The 25,586-nt window shown below is 41.3% G+C and overlaps 1 protein-coding gene and 1 long non-coding RNA gene across 6 annotated transcripts in view; one reads left to right on the top strand and one right to left on the bottom strand.

The window, feature by feature from the left end:
• The window catches only part of GRIK1 (glutamate ionotropic receptor kainate type subunit 1), a 165,705-nt gene extending 153,454 nt beyond the window's left edge, over positions 1-12,251 (top strand). For 2 of the 4 annotated variants that reach the window (XM_082220735.1, XM_082220737.1), the window contains 4 exons: positions 1,629-1,854; positions 4,031-4,281; positions 6,703-6,868; positions 11,766-11,902. In XM_082220735.1, coding sequence (XP_082076861.1) covers positions 1,629-1,854; positions 4,031-4,281; positions 6,703-6,852 — 627 coding nt within the window. In that variant the 3' untranslated portion in view covers positions 6,853-6,868; positions 11,766-11,902. Of the gene's footprint in view, positions 1-1,628; positions 1,855-4,030; positions 4,282-6,702; positions 6,869-11,765 lie in introns of all 4 variants that reach the window. The other 2 variants (XM_082220734.1, XM_082220736.1) reach the window with 1 other exon arrangement.
• Positions 1-25,586, bottom strand: part of LOC309531359 — a 90,626-nt gene that overhangs the window by 56,005 nt on the left and 9,035 nt on the right. The window contains exons 2-3 of one of the 2 annotated variants that reach the window (XR_014219246.1): positions 17,096-17,178; positions 11,756-11,897 (exon numbers count right to left, since the gene is read on the bottom strand). This is a non-coding gene — a long non-coding RNA (uncharacterized lncRNA). The remainder of the gene's footprint in view (positions 1-11,755; positions 11,898-17,095; positions 17,179-25,586) is intronic. The other variant, XR_014219247.1, reaches the window with a different exon arrangement.

Genomic DNA, 25,586 nt, shown 5'->3' with positions numbered 1-25,586 from the left:
AATCACTTCTAAGTTGTGCTTCAGTGCTAGTGATGCTTTAAGTCATTCTCTCTCTCTCTCTCTCTCTCTCTCTCTCTGCACTTGTTTGCTTCTAAACACAGAATCATAATTCCTTTTTGTTACCGAATTGTTGTGAGGTAGATTTTATTGGTTTTACTGAACTGTAGCACTGTCTTACTTTTGTATATTATTTTATATGTCACCTAGAGAAATATTTTAATTAGGTGATTAATCAATGGAATTAATTAATAAATTACTTATTTCACAATACTGCTGTAAGGATAAATACTGTAATCTGGCACACTGAAACCAGTGTTGCTAATTAATTACAGATTTGCATTGCCAGAATGTGTGTGTCTTTCCAGATTGCAGTTATGTGGAAATTTATGTTGCCCTACAGTAAAATATGGGTTATACAAGTGTTTGCGATGGTATTCAATGCGTACAAAATAACCTTGACATTTAAGTCAAAAACAATGTTTTGTTTAAAATAGCATACTAGAAGAGACATAGTAAAAGTTCAAATACTGAAAAGTCTAAGGTTAAGTTTCTGCTTAAAGATAAGGTAACATCTCACTGCCTTGGGGCCATCCCAGAAGATTATATTTACAGAGACATCCTGTCTCGCAAAGTATTGGCTACACCCATCCATGAATATAAAGACTCTGTAATGGGATTCAACTCTTGTTTGGTGAAGGCAATAGGGACTTTATTCACAAGCTGTTTCCTTAAAGATTTATGGGAGAGGATCCTTTTAACTTGATGGAAATGTACTGGTTTCTATGCAAGACTAGAAATATAAGCATCACCATGTAAGATCCTGGTACCATCCAAAGTGATATTCATATTCTGTATGCAAATCTCAACTTCTTAAGTATTTTTTTTTTAAAAAGCCTCAGGTGTTTTCCAGCAAACAGAGATGATTTGGATAGCAGATATCACTAGCAAAAGAACATATCCCAGTCAGTGATGGAAGAACAAGGCTGGGACTATAATGTTCTTTATGAATAAAAGAAAACACAGTTGTGTTTTGGGCTCTATAAATTTAAAAATTGAACCTGTATTTTGAATATTCAGTAATTAAACAGTTCACCTGCAATTTTATAATGGAGACCAGGGGCCTTGGTTATCCTGAGCACTCATTTAAGTTCCTGTATTCTTTTTTATTAGTTTCCCTTTATATTTTTGTTTGAAGCTAACAAACTGTCTTTCTTTATCAGACTGGACTATTTTTAAGAACAATACAGTACATTCTATCACAGCTGAGCAAGAGCACAGCTCTTTTCCTATAGAACACCTGGCAGTAATTGTTCTGTACTGTCCATCAGTTTTCCATTGTAGGTCTCACTGGGTCACAAACAGACCGCAGGCCTCTATGGTATTTTGTGACAAATGGTGTTAAAAGAAGCCATGTGCTCATTATATTAGCTGTTGGAAATTTGTAAAAGTGCTGACCCATAAGACTACATTCAGCAGAATATATCTGAATGGAAAAGATTCCCAATTCTCAAAGGATTCTCCTACACTCAACAACTAGAGCTGATGCCAACCAGCAATGTGAGGGTTTAAAAAAAAATAATAGTGTGTGAATAGGACCTATTTCTGACGCTTGTGACTTCTATTCTTAGAAATCCAAAATATCAACTTATGAGAAAATGTGGGCATTCATGAGCAGCAGGCAGCAGACAGCGCTGGTAAAGAACAATGACGAGGGAATCCAGCGTGTGCTCACCACCGACTACGCTCTGCTTATGGAATCAACCAGCATAGAATACGTCACTCAGAGGAACTGTAATCTCACCCAGATTGGAGGGCTCATTGATTCCAAAGGTTATGGTGTAGGAACTCCCATTGGTAAGAAGTGTATGAATATCAGTGGTGATTGCTAGACTGAGATAGGTAAATTAAAATCCTTTTTATCTGACAGATTCACTGCTTTGCAAGAGCTCTGGTAGGTCGAAAGAGTTCCAATGTTTTTCACAAATATATCCAAATAAGCCCCACAAGCTATTATTTTATATTCTTTTATATTATTTTATATCATCTTCTCATTTTAATAATGAGAAAAAACAAAGAGGCACTCTAAATTGATGGAACTTTCCTCCCGTAGAGGTTCACCTAAACCCCAGGCCTCAACAGCAGCAAGATCAATTGCATTGACCTGGTAGTTTCCAGCATTTCCTGCCCTATTTCCCTACCAGCTATTTTTGCTTCCTCGGTTGTGCTTGCCTTCTTTAAGGCACCAAGGTGAGCTACTAGGGAAGCCAGGCTGGGGCCTTTTTCATCGGAAGAAGTTAAAGACGGAGGTGGGTACTTTGAGAGGGACAGTTGCCCTTTCCTTTCCCCTTCTGTACTTTGAAAACATGCCTGGCACTCGCCAGATAATTGTTCCTCAGTTTCCTTGGTCCTAAAGAGGAAAGAGTAGATTTCATGTCAAGTGCAGGCATCTCCTTGCAACATCTAGCAGCTTATTCTTCTCCAGATTCACAATATGCAGGCTGCTCTCAGAAAAAGCAAGAGTAAAGCCAGGCACAAGGCCACTTAAGGAAAGCCCAGCAAGGCCCCAGTCATCTGGGTACATTGGACCATACCTAGCACAACAATGGCATGTTTGGCATGAAAGGGACTAATTATACTGGATGTCTAGGGGAGCCCCCTGGGCAATGTTCTCCACACATGTAGAGCTACAACCTTAATATGACTAATAAATACTTTCAATAATTTCAGTAAATTTGAACAATTGTGTCAGTTCATCATTCCAGTTTAATGCTGCTGATTTTTAATATTAAGATTCTAGATTAGCCTTTAGACTAGGTTTATCCAAGTTCTCTTAATTTGTAAAGTATTGTTGCATTTTGACTAATGTTTCAGACTGTATTTGAATTTCTTTCATGACAGCAGTCGTCAACCACTGCCCCCAGGAGAAAATGCAAAGGTTCCAAGATAATGATTGATGCACTGTAAAGATTTCAGGGCAGTGATAAAGATTCTATGCTTCAAGCCCAAAACAATGAAGGAATAAATTAGAACAGATGGTAGCTCCTTAGGGAGAACGTATGCATCAGAAATACAGCTGGGGGATGTAGTTATAAGAGGTTTCTTATATGATTAATATGAATTTAAAGAAAGATTTGGGAAGATATGTATGTGTTTATGGTGAAATCAATAATCTCAATGTCATCCACACAATTGAAAGAAACAAAAAAGTTAAAATATTTCATAAGCTACAATGCTCGCAAAATCAACAAACTCAAATGTTTTCTTGCATTATTGCTCTGCGGTGTTGTTGAACTGCCAACAACAAAAAACAAATGCACAAGATGACTGATGGGAAAGTCAAGTTTCTCCAGGATTTACAGACATCTGACAACTTTGTCAGCCTTGCCACTAACAGGTGGTGTTGGTTATAGGAAGGGATAGGAAAGTTTATTTTGTCCAAATATTAGGAAAATATTCTTCTACATAGATGGAACGGTTAGAAAACCAAAACTCCAAGGTACTTTCTACATTACTAATATACATGTTTCAGGATTGAACTCTTAACACTGAGAACTTTATCTGTGATTGAGGCGTGATCAGTGTTGGATAAATTAAAGGTTCAGGTGTCTGGCTGTAATATTACTTTCCGTTTGGATAAAGAGCAGTGTTATCCAACGAACAGAAAATTGGATCTCAGGTCAAAGTCCTACTAAACCATGGGATCAATGGCTGAACAAAGAAATCACCAAGATTCAAAAAGACTAAAAAGAACTATTGCCCATTCCGTGTGGTATAACAAGCAATATGAATAACCAGCATAAGTAACATTGTTACAAAGTCCAGTTCTGGATGCCTTGAATGCACATTGTATATTTTAGTGCTCTTGATATTGTCAACTTAGTACTAGTACTACTACTACTACTACTACTACCACTACTACAGCAGCTATACAAAGAGCTGGATCAGACTGGTAACTCTACTTTTGCCTAGGCTCTTGCCTGAATGTCATATTCAAACCTTCTTGTTTTGCTTCCCTCCCACCCTGGCCCAGGCTCCCCTTACAGAGACAAAATCACTATTGCCATTCTCCAGCTACAAGAGGAAGGAAAGCTGCACATGATGAAGGAGAAGTGGTGGCGAGGCAATGGTTGCCCTGAGGAGGACAGCAAAGAAGCTAGTGCCCTTGGTGTGGAGAACATTGGGGGCATCTTCATAGTGCTTGCAGCAGGACTTGTTCTTTCTGTGTTTGTAGCTATTGGAGAATTTATTTACAAATCGAGGAAAAACAGTGACATCGAACAGGTAGGTCGAGTTTGAGTGGGTCTGTGTGGTACAAAAAATGTGTTCGCGTGTGGTTTGAGATTGGGAGACTGAACCCCAAAACTGCTCTCTCTCCATAGATTCCAAAAGTCTATCTTTGTATACAGGGTCATTTGCCAGCAACAGCTGTCAAGGTTATGTTGTGACCTGGCAATACAGTACTTGCCGAGAGTCTCTCTCGGCCTCTTTCTGCATAACTGCTTCGTTGCAAGGGAGAATGCAGTGCTTAAGCTACCTACCTAAGAAGCAGGTCAAGACCCAGGTTAGGTTTTTGCAGGCTTTGGCATTTCAGTGCAAGAGCTCCCATGGGAATCTCAGCTTTAGAATAGGCTCTGTGAGTCAGACTCCTCCACTAACAGTCTGCCAGACTTTCTGGCACTGCCTTGTGTACATTTGTTAATGAGGAGAGGGAAGTACCAAGGGCTCCATCCAATTTTTGATACTTGGCAAAACTGTGCAGAACTTTTTGGCACAGTTAATATTGCGCACAGTTGTTGTTTTATTGTCGGAAATCAAGCATAGGCTGGCTTGGAAGGAAATAAGGCAGAAATATCTAGCTCTGGGTGTAGCCTTGCTGTATTTCCAGCTATGTACCAGTTGATTTGGGACATCCTATAATGACACCAAAGCAGATGATCGAGAGCTAAATTCCCAACACCAGTACAAGAGAACAGTGGCTTGGCACCTGCTACTCACACAGAGAGGTTACAACGTCTCTATGAGGTTCAGAGGTGTTGCTGACATGCCCATCATAAAAGCTGACAGAGTGGCTTCAATTCATTACTTCTGGAAAAGCCGTGGCCGATCCTGAGATTATAGCATGGGTGTTTCCTTTGCTATGCAGCAACAGAGAGCTTTCCAGCTCTGCTCGAATAATGCAGGAGGCTGCTGCAGCCACTGTGGCTTGAGGCTCTGCATGTCTGAACCACTAAGGATAGGATCAGCCTGCTATTTTGAAATCTATATTTATAATCCTACCTTTGGAACATTTTTACCTTAAAATTAGCAAATAATGCATGGCGAGTTGCCTGATAGATGGTTGCTTTGTTATTAGAGCAACTATATAATACAGTAAAGGTCAGTTGCTTCTATGCAAATCCTGTTAAAATGACTGGGGGCTGCACAAGAGCAGTGTTTGCTGGGTGGCATATGTTTTCTACAGTCTTGAAGCCAGTAAGAAACAACACATTCATTTCAGTGAAACTGATAAATTCCTACTATGTACAGATCAGCATTCTGTGCATCACAAGAGGAGAATTCTGACATAATACATATCATATTTATGTAAAATCATCTCACTGTACGGCAGAAACTTGTAAAGAGCAGGGGTGGATGAGCAGTTGCCCCTATTTTTTTTATCATTATCGTTATGCAGGTTGGTAGGTTCTGCCCTGTCTACTGTAATGTCTGCCTTAAAATTTACCTTGAAAATTAAGAAAATTAATGTTAGCATAACTTTCTTCTTTGTTTTCATTATGAGATTATGTGCAAATGTTAATGGTCATCAGGATACCTTTTTGTGCTCTGATTTAATCAATGTACACAGGTTAATCTTATCAAGATTCCTTTTTGCATGGTGTCAGCAGAAATTTTGGGGGGTGGAAGTACAAGCTGGATACGGCAACAAACTCTCTGCATATGCAGAAGTTTGAGAAGTCAGATAATCAAACCCAGAAAAATGGTGGATCGGTAACACATCACTGCCGCTCTTTTAAAAAGTTCAGGTAACTCAGAAACCCAAAATCTCAGAAGAAATCTCATATGCATCCCTGGTGAATGGTAATATGGGTATTATTCTGCTCCTCTGTCATTAGTCAGTGAAAGAATTAAGAGAACTGTAAAGGATAAAGCATTCATACAGATTGCTTGGTTCTTGAAAATATGAACATTTAATAATCTAAAGTACAAATATACATGATCTTCAAAGGTTAACTTATGGCACCTCCAGACTGCCACTATTTTGCGGCAGGAATTCAAGCACACACTGGAAGTTTAGGTTTGTTTAATGAAGCGTGGATTAAAGGGCTCTTTCGCCCTAGCACAACAAATCCATTTTTAAATGACTTTTTGCTGTTTGGAAAGAGATAGGGAAATACAGTGAAAAGTATGGAAGGAACAAACAGGAAGACATACAAACACCCTACAAGCAAATCAGGATAAATGCTCAGTAAAGACAATATATAACCAATCCTCCACATAAGCTTTGTGCAAGAAAATCTTGATGAATGCTCAATAAACAGGTTGTCTGGAGGGGCCATTAATTTTTCGTCTTTTTGACAGTTTTCATTTCCCATTTCCTATAGTTTTGGTATCATTCTTATTTTAAACTTTCTTGTTGGTTTGCTTAACCATTATTATCTTTATTTTTCTTTTTTCCATCTTTTCCTTTCTGCATGCGAAAAGGCCTTTTGTTTCTTTTATGGACTGCAGTGCAAGCAAACGCATCCATCCAACTCCACTTCTGGGACTACCTTATCTACGGAGTTAGACTGTGGCAAATTAATTCGGGAGGAACGAGGGATTCGAACACAACCCTCAATTCATACTGTATAGTTACAGTAAAGCAAAGGTGTGTGCACCTAAGGCATACCTCTTCAACAATGTACATTAGCAGGAAACCATATTTTGGCTGGAATCCAAAGAAGAACACTAAGCTAAGTCAGCACAAGGAGTTCTTCTTCCACAATAGAACTTTCTCTCCCTCTCCTCCCCACAGCCAACCTCTAAATCTCTTCTGGGTTTCCCCAAAAAACCTCTGAAGCAGATTTGAGGGCAGAATGTAGGGAAGGGGGGGAACCCCCTTTACGCTTGCTAATCCTTCTGCCAGCACAACTATTCAGTTGAATACTACCCACTGTGTTAAAGTCAGTTCTGGGCTAGAGTTTCTTATAGTAGCCCCACGTGTCAAATAGCAAATGGCTTTTGAAAGTGAGAGGACTTTCAAAAGCAGGTTGTGGTATGTTATCAGGAACTGCTGTTCAAAGATTTAAAAAAATCCTACTAGGTATACCTACCACTTGAGTGTCTAAAATACTTTTAAGCTTTTTCTACCAAGGCTTTATGTTCAAACTGTTGGATGATTCTCCAGTCATCCTGAGAATTGGTATAGTTAAAAATGCATTCTAAATGCCACACCACAGTGTAACAGAATGCTATAATTAATAACTGTTGTTTGGTAAAATACAGTGGAACCTCTGGTTACAAACTTAATTCGTTCCGGAGGTCCGTTCTAAGCCCGAAACTGTTAGCGGAGTCTGTAACCCGAAGTGTTTGTAACCCAAGGTACCACTGTACAAGATACATTGGAAAGGGCTACTACACATCTGATGTAATCCCTATCCACAATGCATTGGTTTGGAGCAGGCCCACATTCTCATTTGTCTAACAATGTGGAAGGAAACATACATCCCTATCCATTCTCTTTTATGAGGATGTTAATTCCTATCTACATTGCAAGGCTTGTTGTCTTGGATCACTCCACCAGTAATGTGCCTTGCTGCTTACATCTGTTTTTGGATTGGGGTCAATAATTTTTTACCATTCTTTTTGCATGATTCAGCATTTTCAGGTAAGACAAATTTGTTTGAATTCTATCCTGGCAGAACTAATTAGAGTACCAGCACCTGAAACCAAGGGTTTTACCGTAGATAATAAGTTTTACCCTGCACTAAAAGCCAGTGCTGTTCTTTCTTATCCAGTCATAAGCTTTCAGGTGCCTGTTGACTTCTGAGAACTACCACACGGATACAGACAGTTCCATTCTTTGCTGACAGCTTTGTGCCCGTGAAGTCAAGATTTTCAAAAAATCGTATATTTCTAACTAAAATCCAGTTGATAGAACTTACCAAATAAATTGCAGTATTTATATGCCATAAAATATCTAGACTTCACAAGCCAGTAATGAATCCAATTTCCAAATTACTCTAGTATAGCATCATAATCTGATAACACTGTCCATTTGCATATCACTTCAATTAGTTAACCTTACTTGTGCTTCATTGTGTTGTACTTTCCAAATACAATTATGAGAATGTTTTGGGCAAAATGCAATGCTATCTTTCAAACTCATAAATACACTCAATCCTATTGGGGCCATTACATGTGTGAAAGCATGCTTCCATGCATTTAGAATGGTAAACTGCTTGCACCAGCTGTTTCCCATCCCTGATCCAGCATCTGGAACTGTGTTTACAGAGCCCATTTTTTAAAACTGAAATCTCATCTATCATCTATACTATGGCCAGTGTAAATATTGTAGAGTTGTAGTTAACAAAGTTTTACTCAGAGTAGACCCATTGAAATGAATGGACATGATTGTGTTTGAGCCACTTGTTTCGATGCATCTACTCGAGTAAATATCACTCATAATTTGTCTCTCTCCACCCCCTTAAAATTCTTCACTTTTCACAGTTGACAATGTTTGCAGTAGGTCCAGGACTTATTGGGAACCCACTAAGGACAACTTGTTCAACTTCAAAACTGCTCACACACTTACACCCCAGTTATCATTGCTTCTACTTCAGAGCTAAACTGATTTGAGTGGAAAGTTATTGTGATCAGAATTGTTACCTTAGACATCAACAAAACTTTTAGTTTAAAATAAGATTCTAGGAACGACACAGTGTCATCAGTTGTCTACTTCAAATTATGGTCCTAAATGCTCGCCCCCTTTATTTACACAACATTGCGCTTTTCTCCTCTTATGTAACCTTCAGTTTGGCCCAAGGCAGCAGAGTAATATTTAATTTAATTTAATGCAATACTTTTATGAATTCTGCTTCCAATTTATGCCATTGCCAATTGATCAACATTTCTATATTTCTATACTCCCCTTGACTTCCATGTTCTGTAAGCTAACTAAACCATGGCTACAAGCTGCGTATCAATGACTCACTGTTTTCTCTTGTATTCACTTTACCTTTGTATCTTGTTTATAAATTCCATGTTATAAAAAGGAATCTTGGCAAAGGAAAGAAAACAAGTCAATGGACATGTTGCATGTATTTCTGACAGGCATGCAATTTGTACATGGGTTTGCATTCAGCTCCCGTGTAATCAATCTGGCACCAGGCCAGGCAGCCCATTAGCCTGACTTTGCCCTTGCACATTTCTATATACTACATGGATTTTCAATATAAATGGTACCAGAGCCACACAGCCATTTGCTGACACATGCACAACAGCCTTTTCCCACATACAACTCATGATCTCTAGATTATAGCAGATGTGTCTTTTTTACTATTTATAGACACAGACACTGCTCATTGGCTGCTTTTAAAACAAAACAGAAACTCTGATTTATCCTATTAAGATAAATTTTAAATTATTTGAGCATATTACTGAAACTCTTGCTACCTTTCCTTCTCCATTTTCCATACAATTCTGGTATAGAGCATTTCAGATGTACTCCATTTTTCCCACGTTCCCACATGACCAGAATAATTTATACAATGGATATTTTGTGGCTCTTCAGTTGGCCCAGTCAGTATGTCCAAGTGTCAGAGATTATGGGAGTTGTAGTCTAGCAACATCAGCAGGCCCTAAGAGTGGCCACTCCTGCTCTAAGCTTTTGGATTTATTTTTAAATCCTTCCTTTCCTGAATAGCAAACACTAATTAAACATTTTGAGATACCTTACACTGGCTAGCAGCAGCTTTTGAGGATTTCAGATAAGTTTCAATGAGCTGTGGTTTTTCACCACAAGCAATAATTTCTGTTGTCCATCTGTCCATGCATAACATAGACTAGAATTAAAAGAAAAACACCACTTCCACCATAGCAATCTTCACAATCATCTTCTTTGTTTTTAAACAAAGGAGCTACAAACTCCCATTTCAGTGTAGTATATGGGAAGGGAAAGAATGAAATCCCTGTTGGCTGCCTACAAGTCTTCCTACATACCTCAACAGGCTCAGTAAATTATAGCTCGAGTCCTTTCCAGTTTCTTTCTTGCAATCTAGTCTCTTTGTTACAAAAGAACAATTGATTGCAATTCTTGAGACGAAAAACAAAAAAATTGTACATGGGTTTGAGAACTCAACTTCTGGTATTGGCACTTGGCTATATAATCTGGGTGCCCACAAATGTTTATTATTGTTAACCTATTTCTTTGTTAATTCTCACCACTACAGTGATATGTTGCTGCTTAAAATGTTCCTGTTTAAACTGTTCACGCATGAAACTTATCTAAGAAGTTCTAGTCACTCTTTGAAAAAAAAGAAAACAAGCATTGGTCTTGCTTCCTACAAACTTAAACAGGAGAATAAAGCTTTGGAAAAGCCTTTTGATATTGCATTTTGGACATGCTGAAAAAAGCATGAAAAAGTTCAACACAATAGACAGAATTTTGGCTACATTTTCTGGTACAAAATCAGTAAGGGGCAAAATGACAATGAGGTAGAGCAGGTGGTGGGCAGTCTAATGAGCAACCAAAATAAGACTAAGTACTTGGGTGTAAGCTGACTTTATTCTGTTGAAGTCCATGGTAATGAACTAGCTAAAATCCCAAAACTTGGATTTTGATCAGGATGTGCAAGTTTAGTCCCCAAAATTGTACTTAGCTGAGGTACCAATCCTAGTTTCACCACTGCCTCCCTTTGTCAGTTATTCAGAGGAGACTTCAAGGGTGGGAGAGTTCACTCATTGTGCTGGTGGCAAGAGTGAGACGGGTATTTCCTTGCATTGCCTAGGCAATGTTGTGTTGCTTCCCTCTCTTCTTGCACTCAACTGAACATGGTGAGTCACTGCAGCACAGCAAAGGAAAGTAGCAAAATTCATCTGGTTGCCTAATCTATGTGGGGATGCTTCCCTTTCTTCCAGTCCTTTGATGGGGCTCACTTCTCTTGTGGGGTCAAAGTTTGCAAACAGCTGCAGAATAACAAATTAAATGCATGGTTCAGGGTTTTCAGAAACCCACCACAGCACAAGCACCATTTTGCTCCAAAGTATTGATTTTGTAATATTTTGGCTCAGTGCTATTTAGATAAAAATGTATGCTGATTAATAGTTTTTTTTTTTTTCAACTGGTAAGGCTTTGCAGTAGGAAGCAAGTTATAAGTCTGCTAAATCAACAAATCTTGGTTATCCTCATTTAGATTTTTAAGGGGCAACATGAATTCCATCTGAGGCTGGATATTATTAAATATGTGATTCTATTCTTTTGCAACCCTTATTTCTGTGTAATGCCAATTAGCCAGATTCCCAGCATTGGGACATACACATTTCAATAAAGAAGCAACCAATATTTACAATTTCTGGGGTCATAAAGAATCCTTTACACATCACACCCCTAATTCAATTCTGCAAATTCACAGTAATAGTGGAAGAAATCTAACTCAGTGAACTGAGATATTCAAACTTCCCAGTTAGTATGTTCAGAATCTAGTTGAAAATTAATTGTGCAAAATAGGGTGACAATCTGTGCTAAATGTAATTAATTATTTTTTTTATCTGCTACCTTCTACTAGTGTCTTTCTTTCAATGCCATCATGGAGGAACTTGGAATTTCACTCAAACACCAGAAGAAATTAAAGAAAAGGACAAGAACTAAAGGGCGGTCGTCATTCACAAGTATCCTTACTTGTCATCAGAGGCGGACACTGAGAAAAGAAACCATGGCTTGAATGAGTTCAACTTTCCCCATGGAAAAGATCTTGAGTAAAAGGCAAAACAAAAAACTTTTTATGCCTACCAGACAATTGTATGGAGGGATTTTTAAAAAGAGACAGCTTACATCTCAGAAATTCAGTGTGATTTCCCCTTTTTTAATCTCGAGGCGGTACAGCAGATTCAGAACTCACATAAGACTGATGTACTACAAATCACCCAGGAAACGTCTCGCTTTTACTTTTGAAATGATTTGTACGATCACCTATTTTGCATCTCTCTCTACTACTTCCCCATTCATTGCTGTATGTGCTTTCTAAATGAATAAAAACAGGGATTTTTCAGTATTGAATTATTCTTTCACTTCCTCATCAGAAGTCACCTGACATTTTCTTCTTCAGCATGATTACATTGAACTCAGGTAGCTGCCATACAATGAAGGTCAAACCGCCCTGAAACCTTCAGGTATAGGGCAGTATAGAAATTAAATAAGTAATAATACATAATAGTACATAATCACTTAATAATGCAACATGCTGCTTTATATCTTGTTTCTCCTTAAATTATTATATATAGAACATTATTCAGCCAAAGGCCTGGTTATAGAGAAACATTTTCACCTGGTGCCTAAAGATATGTAATAAAGGCACCAGGCGAGCTTCTCTGAGAGCGTTCCACAAATGGGGAGTCACCGCAGAAAAGGCCCATTCTCATGGATGAGGAACACAAATAAGGGCCTCAGATGATGATGGAGAGAGGCGGTCCTTGAGGTATTGCAGTCCTGAGCCATTTAAGTCTTGATAAGTCAACACCTGCACTTTTAATCGGGCCCAGATACTAATTGGCAGCCATTGCAAGTTAGGTCAGAATCGGTGTAATATGCTCAAACTGTCTTGCCCCAGTGAGCAGCCCAGCTGCCCAATTCTGCACCAGCTGACGTTTCTGAAACGTCTTCAGAAACAGCCCTATGTATAGACTGTAGTAATCTAGCCTAGAGGTTACCGGATCTCTGTATGACAAATGAGTGAGTTTAGCCAATATGTTAATAGGACCAAATGCTGACAGGAAGTTCTACACTTCCATGATGGGAAAGGGTTATGCTGATGTCCGAACAGCTTACATGAAAAAATCAAATACATACATACATACAATCTCTCAAATTTCCCCTGAATTTCATCCAAAACAAGGGTTGCACGGTTGCTGCTCAGGTGAAATCAGAAGAATTTCAAGTGATGAAAATAAAAAATCTGATGAACATAGGGGAACTCTGCACCTCTAAAGGTACATTGCCAGACGAATTTGAACCTTTCTGCTCTGGCAAAACATACGAAACAGTAAGACTAGCAAAATCTATCAGAGAGCTCTGCCCATCTCTAGGCTTCAGCTTTAGCTCTCAGATGATCTCAGAAAGCTTTCTAGGGCAGTTCTATGGAGTTCTGCAGCAGAAGACAAAAGAGATTTTCTTTTCTCAGTGCCACTGTGATAGACACAATTCTGCTTCAGGCACTGGGCACACACAAAACCATTATTGTGAAGTAGCATTGTGTACATGGGCAATAGAGAGTAAGTTTACAAACCATGCATGTTCCTCAATCCTCATTTTTAGTAGAAGTGTCATGCTGCCACCACTACTGGGTAGCCATGAGCGGAACTGAAGTTTATAAGTACTCAATTGTGCAACTGATTTCAGCAAAATCATGCCCATCTGAATAATGTGTGTGTGTTATTTATATGACAGAATGTAAGTGTTCTGGACAGAGGAATTGGATTATTATTTTTAGCATCCACCCCCTGCTTGTGTATTGCATGGAACAATGTGCACATCAAGGAACAAATGATTTTCACATCTTGAAAAGTCACAGTCATGTGGGCAATCTGACTAAATACAAAGAAATAAAGGCAAGAAAACTGTGCTCCCTCCTGCTTAAAGCAGGATTCCACCCTCCTGAAAATTCATTTTCCCTCCTGAGGATTCCTGGGTGTCACAATTATTTAATGTTCAGATGTAACAATACTTTTATTCAAAACAACACTCTCATATTCTTTAGCTCTCCAGGTTCCAGCTAAGAACTAAAAGTAACAAATCACATAAACTACCCGGGGTGAAGGTGATAACAGAGGGGGCAGGAAGGAATAAATGCACAAGTGAATTGTTCATTAGGAAATGTTTTGCAACCTCCTGAATCTGATTGTGGGAGAATTTTTAATTCACGACACTAGTCCATTTTCATATATTTCACTTAAAGAAAACTGTATCAACACTCCCCCATATTAGCACATTATGCACTACAAATGACAGAGGGTTAGTTGAGCCTGTTCACAGAATTCTGTATTGTATTTAAACAGGAAGCACTGCTGCAAGCTATGCAAACGTTCACTTCACCTCAACATCCTCGTCAAATCTTATTACCCAAGATACTTGTCATCTGGAGATGTACTTGTTGATTACTCTCAGTGAGTCAACCATGTAGTACGAGGCTCAGGCACATGGATACATGACTGTCTGATTAGGTAATAGTGCCATGCACTTTAGGCCCTTTCGGTGGAGAATTAGCAGCTAGATCTTCTAAGTAAGACAAATGGTCCAGCTGGTTCAACATCCATCCTGCTTCTAACAGAGACAAGCCAGATACTTCCAGGAAGCCCACAAGCATGGGCCAAAGGCAGCAGGCCTCTCCCTATGGCAGCGGTGTCCAAACTTTTTTCAAAGGGGGGCCAGATTTGATGAAGTGAAGGATTGAAGAGCTTTTTTAGGATTTTACCCCAAAGTGGCTTTTTTTAGGATTGAAGTTGTTGAGGTTTTTTTAGGATTTTGCCACAGGGGCCAGATTAAGCTGACCGGTGGGCCCCCAAAACGGGCTTTGGACGTGCCTGCCCTATTGTTTCTCCACCAGGGACTACCATTCACATATTTACCGTACCTTAACTAGTGGCTTCCACCACATCTTGTGAAAGTGAATTCTGCAAGTTCTATGTAAATGTTGTGTCAAACAGTACATTCTTGGTCTATCTTGAATCTACTATCAACCACAAGTGCTATTAAGAAAGGGTGGGGGGAATATCTCCATTATATTGATTTCATCTGCGCCATAACTTTTTTTAAACTATGAGCATGTTGTTTTTTAAAGCCTCTAATGCTAGAGGTTTTCCTTGTAGAAAATATGCTCCAACCTCTTGTCATTTTCATTACCCTTTCTGAACCTTTTCTAGACCTTCAGTATCCTTTTCTGAGATGGAGTAATTGAACTGTGAGCAGTATTCCAAATGCGGCTGCAAATATATATATTTTATAAAGACTATATTATGATACTAGCTGTTTTATTTTCAGATCCTTTCCTAATAATCCATAGCAATGAATAAACACAAAAGCTGGCATTTCCATGGAACATTTCATTATGACCCCAAGGTCTGCTGCATAGTCACAGCCAGCATACATCCTAACAGTACATATACAAAAATCGGACTTTATTGTCTCAAACTTTGCATTTACCTACATTGAATGTCATGCTGTTTCTCACGCACCCAGTCTGGAGAGATCTTAGAATAATAGAATTTATTATTTATATGCTGCCCACTCTGGCCAGCTTCCAACAAATTAGAACATAAAACATCAAGCTGGAAGCGATCCCAAAGATCATCCTCGGTCCTGTATACCTGAAGGAGCATCTCCACCCCCATTGTTCAGCCTGGACACTGAGATTCAGCACCGAGGGCCTTCTGTTGATTCCCTCATGGCGAAAAGTGAGGTTACAGGGAACCAGGCAGAGGGCCTTCTCGGTAGTGGCCCCCGTCCTGTGGAACGCCCTCCCATCAGATGTCAAGGAAATAAGCAGCTATCCTATTTTTAAAAGACATCTGAAGACAGCCCTGCTTAGGGAAGTTTTTTATATTTAATGCTGTATTGTTTTTAACACTTGATTGGGAGCCACCCAGAGTAGCTGGGGAAACTCAGCCAGATGGGCGGGGTATAAATAAATTATCATCTATTCCAACCGCCTGCAATGCAGGAATATGCAGCTATCCCCTATGGGGAATGAACCTGCAACCTTAGTGTTGTCAGCACCATGCTCTAACCAACTGAGCAGTCAGCATCTGCATCAATTTTCACCTTCCTGAATAATTTGCTAACACTTGAATATATGGTTGCCTCACTCCTGACTTGAGATTATTCATGAATTACATAGGACTTTTCCCAGTACAGATCCTTGTGGGATATTGATCCTTAAGGGGCCCTGCTGATTACTTCTTTCCACTGTGAAAACTATCCATATATTCTTTGCCTCTGCTTCCTGCTTGCTAGCCAGTTACCAGGGGAGAAGACAAAAGCTGCTTGGCTCACTTTGATGTATTTCACCAACTCTCCAATTTTGTGTACAGAGGCTCCCACAGAACATAAATATGTCCAGCTGGCTGAGGTTCTGACTTTCCCAGAATGAACTACAATGGTATTGCAAAGCTATCTTGCCCTATCAATATTTCATGGCACAGATAAAGCAGATCTTTATAAATCCATAAAATAAACTTAGAGAGCCTCTGAAATTTGACAAAGGCAAAGTTAAAAAAACGATAAACAGGGAATTGTCGCTTCATGCATCTTATCCATTTTATGTAAAAGCTTACTTTCTTCTCTGATACTTGTCTGGTGTGGTTTAAAGCAACACATGTATGTGAGAAAGAAGTACCTGAATGAGTGGCAAGACTGTATGAGAGGGGTGGGGAAGCTCAGGTTGAGGGACTAAATGTGGCTCTCCAGGCCTCTCTGCCTGACCCTTGGGACTCTCCTCAGGCAACACTAACTCCTCCGTCCAGAGGCCCTCTGCCAAAAAGACCAACCCCTCACCTGCCTTGCTTCATACCCTCCTTGCACATTACCGTCTGGCTGGAATGTGTTCTTGAACTATGATAGTTCCTCTTGCTTGACAGGATGGAGAATAGAAAGGGGTGTGTGATTTTCGGTGGAAAGCAGCCTACATACAGAAGTAACATTTATATTCATTTCTCCAGCTAGTTTTCCCTCTTACCCTTCCCACACTGGTATGTGCCCCCCCCCCCCGGCTGCTCAGAAAGGAATGTATTCCTTTGGCTGAAAAGAATTCTCCACCCCTGATGTATGTGATGCTGTGTCTAGCGGCAAGATTCTTATGTTTCTATATGTCATTCCTAATAAAAAGAAAGCGGATTATGAACCTACCTGTTTCCGCCGAGTGCTGGTCTATTAGCAGAATCTATCTGGGCACAAAAGCCTGAGTAAGTACAGTACTCCACCCCTGGGACCTATAGGCAAAAACAATACAAAACACTTAAGTTTCTGTAAATCACTAAGGTACACAGTGAAGGGGAAATGCAGGTTAGATTTTTAGTATGTGTGTTCCTTAGCTGTTGTTGCTTTTATTTAAGGTCCTGCCAAGTTAGGTCACAACATATAAATCCTGTTCTAATGTGTGGTGGTTTTATTCTGGAAAGAGTTTCTGCAACCGGGACTTAGCACTGCTGAATGTCATAATTGGCACATTAGTGTGTGTTTTTCTTCAAACCTTCCCAATTAACCAAAGAAGATACTGTGTATCTTTACTTCCTAATGGTTGGCTGTGCTAATTTAACTCACAACTGAAAAACTGAGCAACAGACATTTTAGATCATCATCATCATCATTTGAGCCCAGAGAAAATATATCACTCAGCAGATAAAGTTTAGTTCCAAACTGAAGTAAATGTATCTGTGTAAACTACAGATACAGATACAGTACTGCAGTTTCAGAATTGCATTCATTCTCTCAGTTCTTTACTACTTTGGGGGAAATGTGAGAAGAGCATTAACCAGGATAGTCCAGAATTGCCACAAACAGCTTGGAGACACAAGAGTAAAACACAAGAGTAAAACACAAGAAATTTTGAGTTCGCTAATAAGCCAGGAAAATGGCTTGCGTGGCAAGTCAAAAAGAGAAAGGAACAAAACACAATAAATAAAATACAAATAAACGGAGAAGAGATAACTGAACCGAAAGGGATTAGAAGAGGATTCGTGGAGTTTTACGAGCAACTATACAGGAATAAGGATAGAAACAATAATAGGAAAATAGAGAGATATTTAAAAGAGAAAATGGTAAGGAAGATTTCGACAGAGCAAAGAGAAATGTTAAATGCCCCCATCTCCAGAGATGAAGTAGAGGAAGTGATAAAGGAACTGAAAAGAGGAAAAGCTCCGGGCCCAGATGGGTTCACTGCGAGCTACTATAAAGAAATGAAAGATATATTGACGGCTCCGTTAGTTGAGGTGATGAATAAGACCCTAAAGGAAAAAGAGATCCCAAGTACCTGGAAGGAGGCATTTATCACAATAATTCTAAAACAAGATACAGACCCAACCCAAGTAAAAAATTATAGACCCATTTCCTTATTAAATACAGATTATAAGATCTTTGCGGGAATTCTAGCAAAAAGGTTTAAAAAGATATTAGTGAAGATAATCCATGAGGACCAAGCGGGCTTTCTACCAGGAAGGCAAATAAAAAACAACACAAGAGGCATAATTAATATAATAGAATATTTATCGGACAGAATTGATAAGCCAGCTAGCCTGATTTTTATTGACGCGGAGAAAGCCTTCGATAATGTCACCTGGGACTTCATGTTGAGAAATTTAGAAATTATGGAAGTGGGTCAAGAATTCTGGAATGGGATAAAAGCAATATATACAGAACAGAAAGCGAAGTTGATAATAAACAATGCCATAACAGAAGATATAAAAATATCTAAAGGGACAAGACAGGGATGCCCGCTTTCGCCGCTGCTCTTTATAGTGGTGTTGGAGGTTCTGTTAAACGCAATAAGGCAAAACAAACAAATTAAGGGAATATCATTAGGTTCAAACGAATACAAAGTTAAAGCATATGCTGATGACGTGGTATTAACGGTAGAAGATCCTATAGACAGCTTAAAGGGAATTCTGGAGGAGATGGAGGAATTTGGGAAGTTAGCTGGATTTAAATTAAATAAGAATAAGACAAAGATGATTGTTAAAAACCTAGACCAAGATAAGATAGAATTACTACAGGAACAAACAGGAATTGAAGTAGTCAAAAAGGTTAAATATTTAGGACTCTGGCTTACCAATAAGAATATTGACTTATACCAAAATAATTACATCCCGGTGTGGAATGAAATTAAGAAAAATCTGGAGATTTGGGCAAGGATGAAATTATCATTCTGGGGTAGAATATCCATGGTCAAAATGATGGTACTCCCCAAAATGCTCTTTCTATTCCAAACAATTCCGATAATAAAGGGCACAAAAAACTTTAAAGAATGGCAAAGGGTGATTTCTAGATTTGTCTGGGAAGGAAAGAAGCCCAGAATTAAGTTTAAGATATTAACAGATATTACTGAAAGAGGGGGCTTCGCCCTACCAGACATGAGACTGTACTACGAGGCGGCATGCCTTTGTTGGATTAAAGAGTGGATAAAGTTGGAGGATACAGAGCTATTGGATTTAGAAGGTTATAAGAACAAATTTGGATGGCATGCCTATTTGTGGAGAGATAAGATAAAAGCACATAAGGGATTTTGTAGCCATATCTTTAAGGGACCTTTGATAGAAGTTTGGAATAGATATAAGAACATACTGGAACCAAAAACCCCACACTGGTTATCACCAGTGGAGTTGATAAGTGTAAAGAAAGTCAATATGGGGAAAAAATGGGGTAGGTACGAAGAAATGGTATTGAAGGAAGGAGGGAAGTGGAAAATTAAACCATATGACCAGGTAAAAAGATATACATACGATTGGCTGAGTTACTATCAGATAAATGAAATATTTAAAAAAGAAGTGAAAGAGAGGGGATATGATGAAAAGACATCGAAATTTCAGAGAGAGATAATAAACTGTGATCGGAAAAATCTGTCAAGTATGTATAAAATACTGTTAGAATGGAACATGAAAGATGAGAAAGTTAAAAAAGTGATGACTCAATGGGCAAAGGACCTTGGATATGATATTCAATTGGAGAATTGGAAAAAATTATGGAGAGTGAATATAAAATTTACAGCATGTGTACTGCTAAGGGAGAATATGTTAAAAATGTTATATAGGTGGTATATAACACCCGTTAAACTAGCCAAGATGTATAAAACAGATAACAAATGTTGGAAATGCAGACAAAAAGAAGGGACGTTCTATCACCAATGGTGGGAATGTGGGAAGGTTAAAAGCTTCTGGGACGAAGTCTACAATGAAATCAAAAAGATATTAAGCTACACATTTGTAAAGAAACCCGAAGCTTTTCTATTAGGTATGGTGGGAAAAGACATTAAAAGAAAGGATTGTAAAATCTTCCAGTATGCGGTAACAGCTGCTAGAATCGTGGTGGCGCAGAAGTGGAAGCAGGAAGTGTGGCATCTGAATATAGACTGCATTTTTAATCAAGGCATATATTGGCTTATATCTTGATCAGGTTCCTAAATTAAATGGGCTTAGATTTTCAAAAGTATTCATGCCAGGCAGACCAACTGCTTAAGAAAACACTGACAGTGTATTCTTTCTAGACAAAGGGGCCCCCCTTTGATTTATAGCAGAAAACAATTCTCAAAGTCGTAAAAGCTGGAATTACAGACTGAGAGTGTAAAAAAGGGCAGAGACCAAACATAATAAAACCGTTAAACTTGAGCCACAGGACAAAAGGCCAAGAGCACATGGCTGGCTAGAGAAGGGGGGGGAGTGTAAAAAGGGGAAGAGGCTTTTTCTCCTATTTTATTTTGAGGCTGTAAACTGTTTCTTCCTTTTTACTTTGAGGAAGTTTATCCTTCTAAAAAGCTATCTATGTTATGTATTAAATATATTGTCTTAAATGTAATTATGCAAAGGATTTAAGAAATGCTAGATTTCATATAGTTGTATTTAGCCCCCCTTGTCAGACAAGAGACGCCAAACGAGCCCGCATGACAAATGGTTGTCAGACCTTTGTTTAAAGACCTCCAAAAGGAGATATTTCATTGATGATGCATGAGAATATGAACCCAAGGTCTCTGACATCTGTTCAAGATAAAATTTTAAAATTATTAACCATCTGTTTTGGAGGGCAAGGAAGGCAAGAGGTGAGCTGGTAATTAAGATTCCTTGTTGAGACACATGTAAGATATATTACTACTTATTTGTCATTTATAGATGTAACAATATATAGCTCTTTGTGTTCCATATAAGGACAGGAGGATATGGGTGTATCTTTTAGAATTAATTATAGCAATCAGCCAATAGGAAATCCAACCAGGCTGATTGAACAGAGGCAGCCACAGGAGGAGCAAAGGGGGCTGGATTAAGGGAATATAAGTGCTGGCCATAATGGCAGGAGGCCAGGCCAGAGCTTGGTAACTATATACCACTGTGCCTCTTATTTATTTGTCTGACAAATAAATTATTTTTTTAAATTTCTCTGTTGCTGCGTTGAATATTTCATTCCAGCTAAGCGTTAACCACAAGCAGGATGCTACATTTTATGGTGCCTGCGACTCGGATAAGTGGTCTGCTGGAACGCAGCCCCTTCGCCTTACTGGACGGGGTACAAGAGAGAGGACAACTGATTGCCTACCCAGCGCGCACTGGAAAATTTTTTTCCAGGGGAACGCAGCAGTCTCGTCTGTCTGATACCCTGCCCACTGACGGCGACGGACCGGGGGGGACCAGAGAAATAAACAGGGAACCAGCTAAGGGTAAGTGCACTAAGGGGTTTTGGCCCTCCAATTAATTGGGAGGAAGAGAAGTCCTGATCAAACTTCTGCGTCTCAGTAAAGGGGAACTGAGTACGCTAGGTGGCTGGGTACATCAGATGGTGATCTGGTGTAGGGAAAAGGGAAGATTGGGAGGTAGAGTATGGTTGAAGTATCTGGCGCATTGCATGTGTGAGAAAGTACAATGTGTAGCTGACCTAAGTGTGGAGTGAGTACTACTTCGTTTCCCAGTAAGGTGTGTGTGTGAGTGACTGAGTGGATACTTCACAGGGCCATACAATGGGAGTTGGGGGTTCAAAGGGGGGAAATACACCTCTTGAATGTATGTTAAATAATTTTAAGAAAGCCTTCTCAGGGGCATATGGAGTCAAAATGACGCCAGAACGCCTGAGAACGTTATGTGAATTAGAGTGGCCGAAACAAAATACTGGATGGCCATCTCAAGGAACCTTTGATATAAATTTAGTAAGCAAACTTTGGCCTAACATCGCCAAAGATACTGGAGGGTGCCCAGAACAATTTTCATATATAGATTCCTGGCTGAGCACATTAAATAAAAATCCTCCATGGATAAGGGAATGCAAAGTCCAACGATGCAAATTATTGGCTGTAAAAGCCGAAGCTAGGAAAGGAATCTTGCCAAATAAACTCAAACCCATTTTTGAGGGACCAGAGGAAGAGGTGCTTCTATCTCCACCCTATGCTCCACATCAAAGGGAGCATAATTCAAACCCTCCACCAGTTGTAACCCCAAGGCAAGAAAGTGGAATGAATAATGGGGGTGGAGTCACAGAACTTGATTCCTTGATAGATTATGATAAATATCTTCAGGAGGCATTGGAGGCCTATAATAAAGCCCAAGCAGAAGTGGTTATTCCACCTGTGAGTCCCAGTAGAACTCCATCTACAGTCTCTTTTAGTGGAATAACTGATTGCCTACCCCAAACCCCTGTATATCCAAGTCCTAGAGAATTATTACAGAAGTTACAGGGAGACCTTAATCGGTCAGCAAGCAATACAGCCAGGCGTATAAAGCTGCTAAAAGAACGCCTTGGGACAAATACCATCCCCTATGATTTGAGGCCCCTAGAGCAAAGCGAAGAGAAAGGTCACGTCGTAGCCCCTCTTAGAAGAGTATTTGATGCTGTCAGGGGTTCAGAAGCAGAGACGCAGAGAAGGGTGGAAACAGAGAGCGAGGGGGAGGAAGCCGAAGGGAGAATGAGTGATGATGACGACCCGAGATCTCCAAGCCTAAGCAGTGAGTCAGAGGACTCCCAAAAGGGAGCCCCAGTGAGCAGAGCAAGGGGGGGATCCGGGGGGACACCCCAGGAGGAAGGGAACAGAGGAGATTCAGAGAGCAGCAGCTGGAAGTCGGGACCCACGCTCATAACTGAGGGCGGCAGCAGCTGGAAGTCGGGACCCACGCTCAAGACTGAGAGCAGCAGGGAGGAAGGTAGCCAGGCATCGGGTTCCGGAGGCTGTCAGCAGGAGGGAGGGCACGAGTCAGGGGTGGTCACGCCCTCCTCAGAGAGCGAGGCAACGGTTAAGAGGAAAGTAGAGAGTTGGGCGCGCGCGCCACGATCAACTCAGACGGCAGCTGGAGCTAGCTAAGCACGCCTACAAGGTGCAAGCTGACAAGCACAGGCGGGTTGGCGAAGTGATCCAAGTGGGAGACTGGGTCTGGTTGGCAGCCCACGCAGTGCCGACCAGGTCACTTGCCAAAAAGAAGTTGGGGCACAAGCAGATCGGTCCGTACCAAGTCGAAGCGCAGATCAACCCGGTAGCCTTCCGACTGGCGCTGCCGGAGGGTTCCAGAATGCATCCGGTGTTCCACAGGTCGGTGCTCACTCCCTACAAAGCACCTCACAGGTTCCAGGAGCCAGGGACGGCGCCAAGTCCGCTCCGGGAACGGACGGAGACGCGGGAGGTGAAGCACCAGGACCACATCAACGAGGTCACGGAGATTTTGGACTCCAGATGGGGGGAAGAGGGAGTCGAATACCTCTTAGCCAGAGAGGGCACCCGGGCCAGCGCCAATAGCTGGGTACCAGACTACGCTTTGGAGGAACCCCTGCTCAAGGACGAGTTTCATGCCCTCTTCCCACACAAACCCATGCCAGCGAGCTTCTTCGACGACTGGTTGTTCACACCCACACTTTCTTCCAGCACGTTCCATGGATTCGACTCAGAAGGGGAACCCGCACGGAGCACCCGTTCCCCAGAAGGTTCACCGGCAGGTTCGGCATCAGGCAACTCGTATTGGTGGGACGATCGACCAGAGGAGCGATGGCGCAGGAAGTGGCTGGAGATGCCAGGTCGAGCGACCGACGCAGAGACTGACATGGACGTGTTCGGGGAGGACCTCGGGTTCGAGCACGGCGGTACAGAGATGGAAGAGCAACAAGTCAACGTCGACGACCGCGAGGGGGAAGACTCGGAGGTCTTCAGTTGGCGGCCACCCACGGGGAGCGACCTGTATCCAGCATTCCCTCCCATGATGATGGAGCGCCCAGCACCCACACCTGACAGCGGGGAGGGGGGAAGGGGGGGCTTCGAGGGGGGGATGGATGTCAGGGGTTCAGAAGCAGAGACGCAGAGAAGGGTGGAAACAGAGAGCGAGGGGGAGGAAGCCGAAGGGAGAATGAGTGATGATGACGACCCGAGATCTCCAAGCCTAAGCAGTGAGTCAGAGGACTCCCAAAAGGGAGCCCCAGTGAGCAGAGCAAGGGGGGGATCCGGGGGGACACCCCAGGAGGAAGGGAACAGAGGAGATTCAGAGAGCAGCAGCTGGAAGTCGGGACCCACGCTCATAACTGAGGGCGGCAGCAGCTGGAAGTCGGGACCCACGCTCAAGACTGAGAGCAGCAGGGAGGAAGGTAGCCAGGCATCGGGTTCCGGAGGCTGTCAGCAGGAGGGAGGGCACGAGTCAGGGGTGGTCACGCCCTCCTCAGAGAGCGAGGCAACGGTTAAGAGGAAAGTAGAGAGTTGGGCGCGCGCGCCAAGTTCAAATGCAGCGGAAGCTGGAGCAGTAAGCAGCCCGGAGAGTGAGCCAGGTCCTAAAGCCCGCCGCAAGGAGGCAGAAGGATCAGGGGGGTCAGCGTCAGAGGAGAGTAGAAGGGAGGAGGCCCAGGGGGGCAGAAGGACCCAGAGACGTAGGGAGAGGCGAAGGAGGTGGAGCAAGGCTAGGGTATTAAGCTGGTGTGCAAGAGGCGGGGACTCAGACGGGTCTTCGCCGACCTAGAGCAGAAGGTGTAGAGCTGCACGCTGCAGTTCGGAAATGAAACCTGTAACTCAATAAAGACTCTTTTAAAGTGGACGCTGTGTGGCGTGGTCCTATGTGAGCTGGGACCTGGTAGCAGCTCTGACAGATGCACTTGAGGAGCCTGTGCTGGTTAATGGGCAACTCGGAACACGGCCACCTTGAACTTCGATCCTCCAGTACATTCCATTCACAACTACGGTTCTGATGAATTGGAAAACACCCTATCTTTCGCAGAAAAACCTCGGGCTATGATGGACTTGGTGACTTCAATAGTAAATACTCATAGTCCTACTTGGACAGATTGTCGCCAGCTCCTGAATACTCTCTTCACCACTGAGGAAAGGAGAGACATAATTGAAAAGGCACAGATATATTTGCGTGAGCAGGCCAGAGTGGGAAATATTTATAATATTGACAGTCATCTCCAGGACAACTTTCCCTTGGAAGATCCTAATTGGGATCCAAACAATGCAATTCACCTGGCCAGGCTTACCACTTACTGCCAGATGCTTGTGCAAGGTATCTGCAGGGCATGCCAGAAGCCCACTAATCTGTCTAAAGTCTCAGGAGGGTAGACGTGTTACCCATAACACTGTTTCGTGTTCGGTGCACACCCACAAAAAGACTTAAGTTGTCACCTTTTGAGCTCCTGTATGGGAGGCCGCCCTCCTTTGTTCAGGATATTCCAACTGACCTCAAAC

Source organism: Podarcis vaucheri (assembly GCF_965113315.1).
Source record: "Podarcis vaucheri genome assembly, chromosome: 4".
Taxonomy (NCBI): domain Eukaryota; kingdom Metazoa; phylum Chordata; class Lepidosauria; order Squamata; family Lacertidae; genus Podarcis; species Podarcis vaucheri.
The sequence above is the reverse complement of the archived record's forward strand: the minus strand, read 5'-3'. Positions and strand labels throughout refer to the sequence as shown.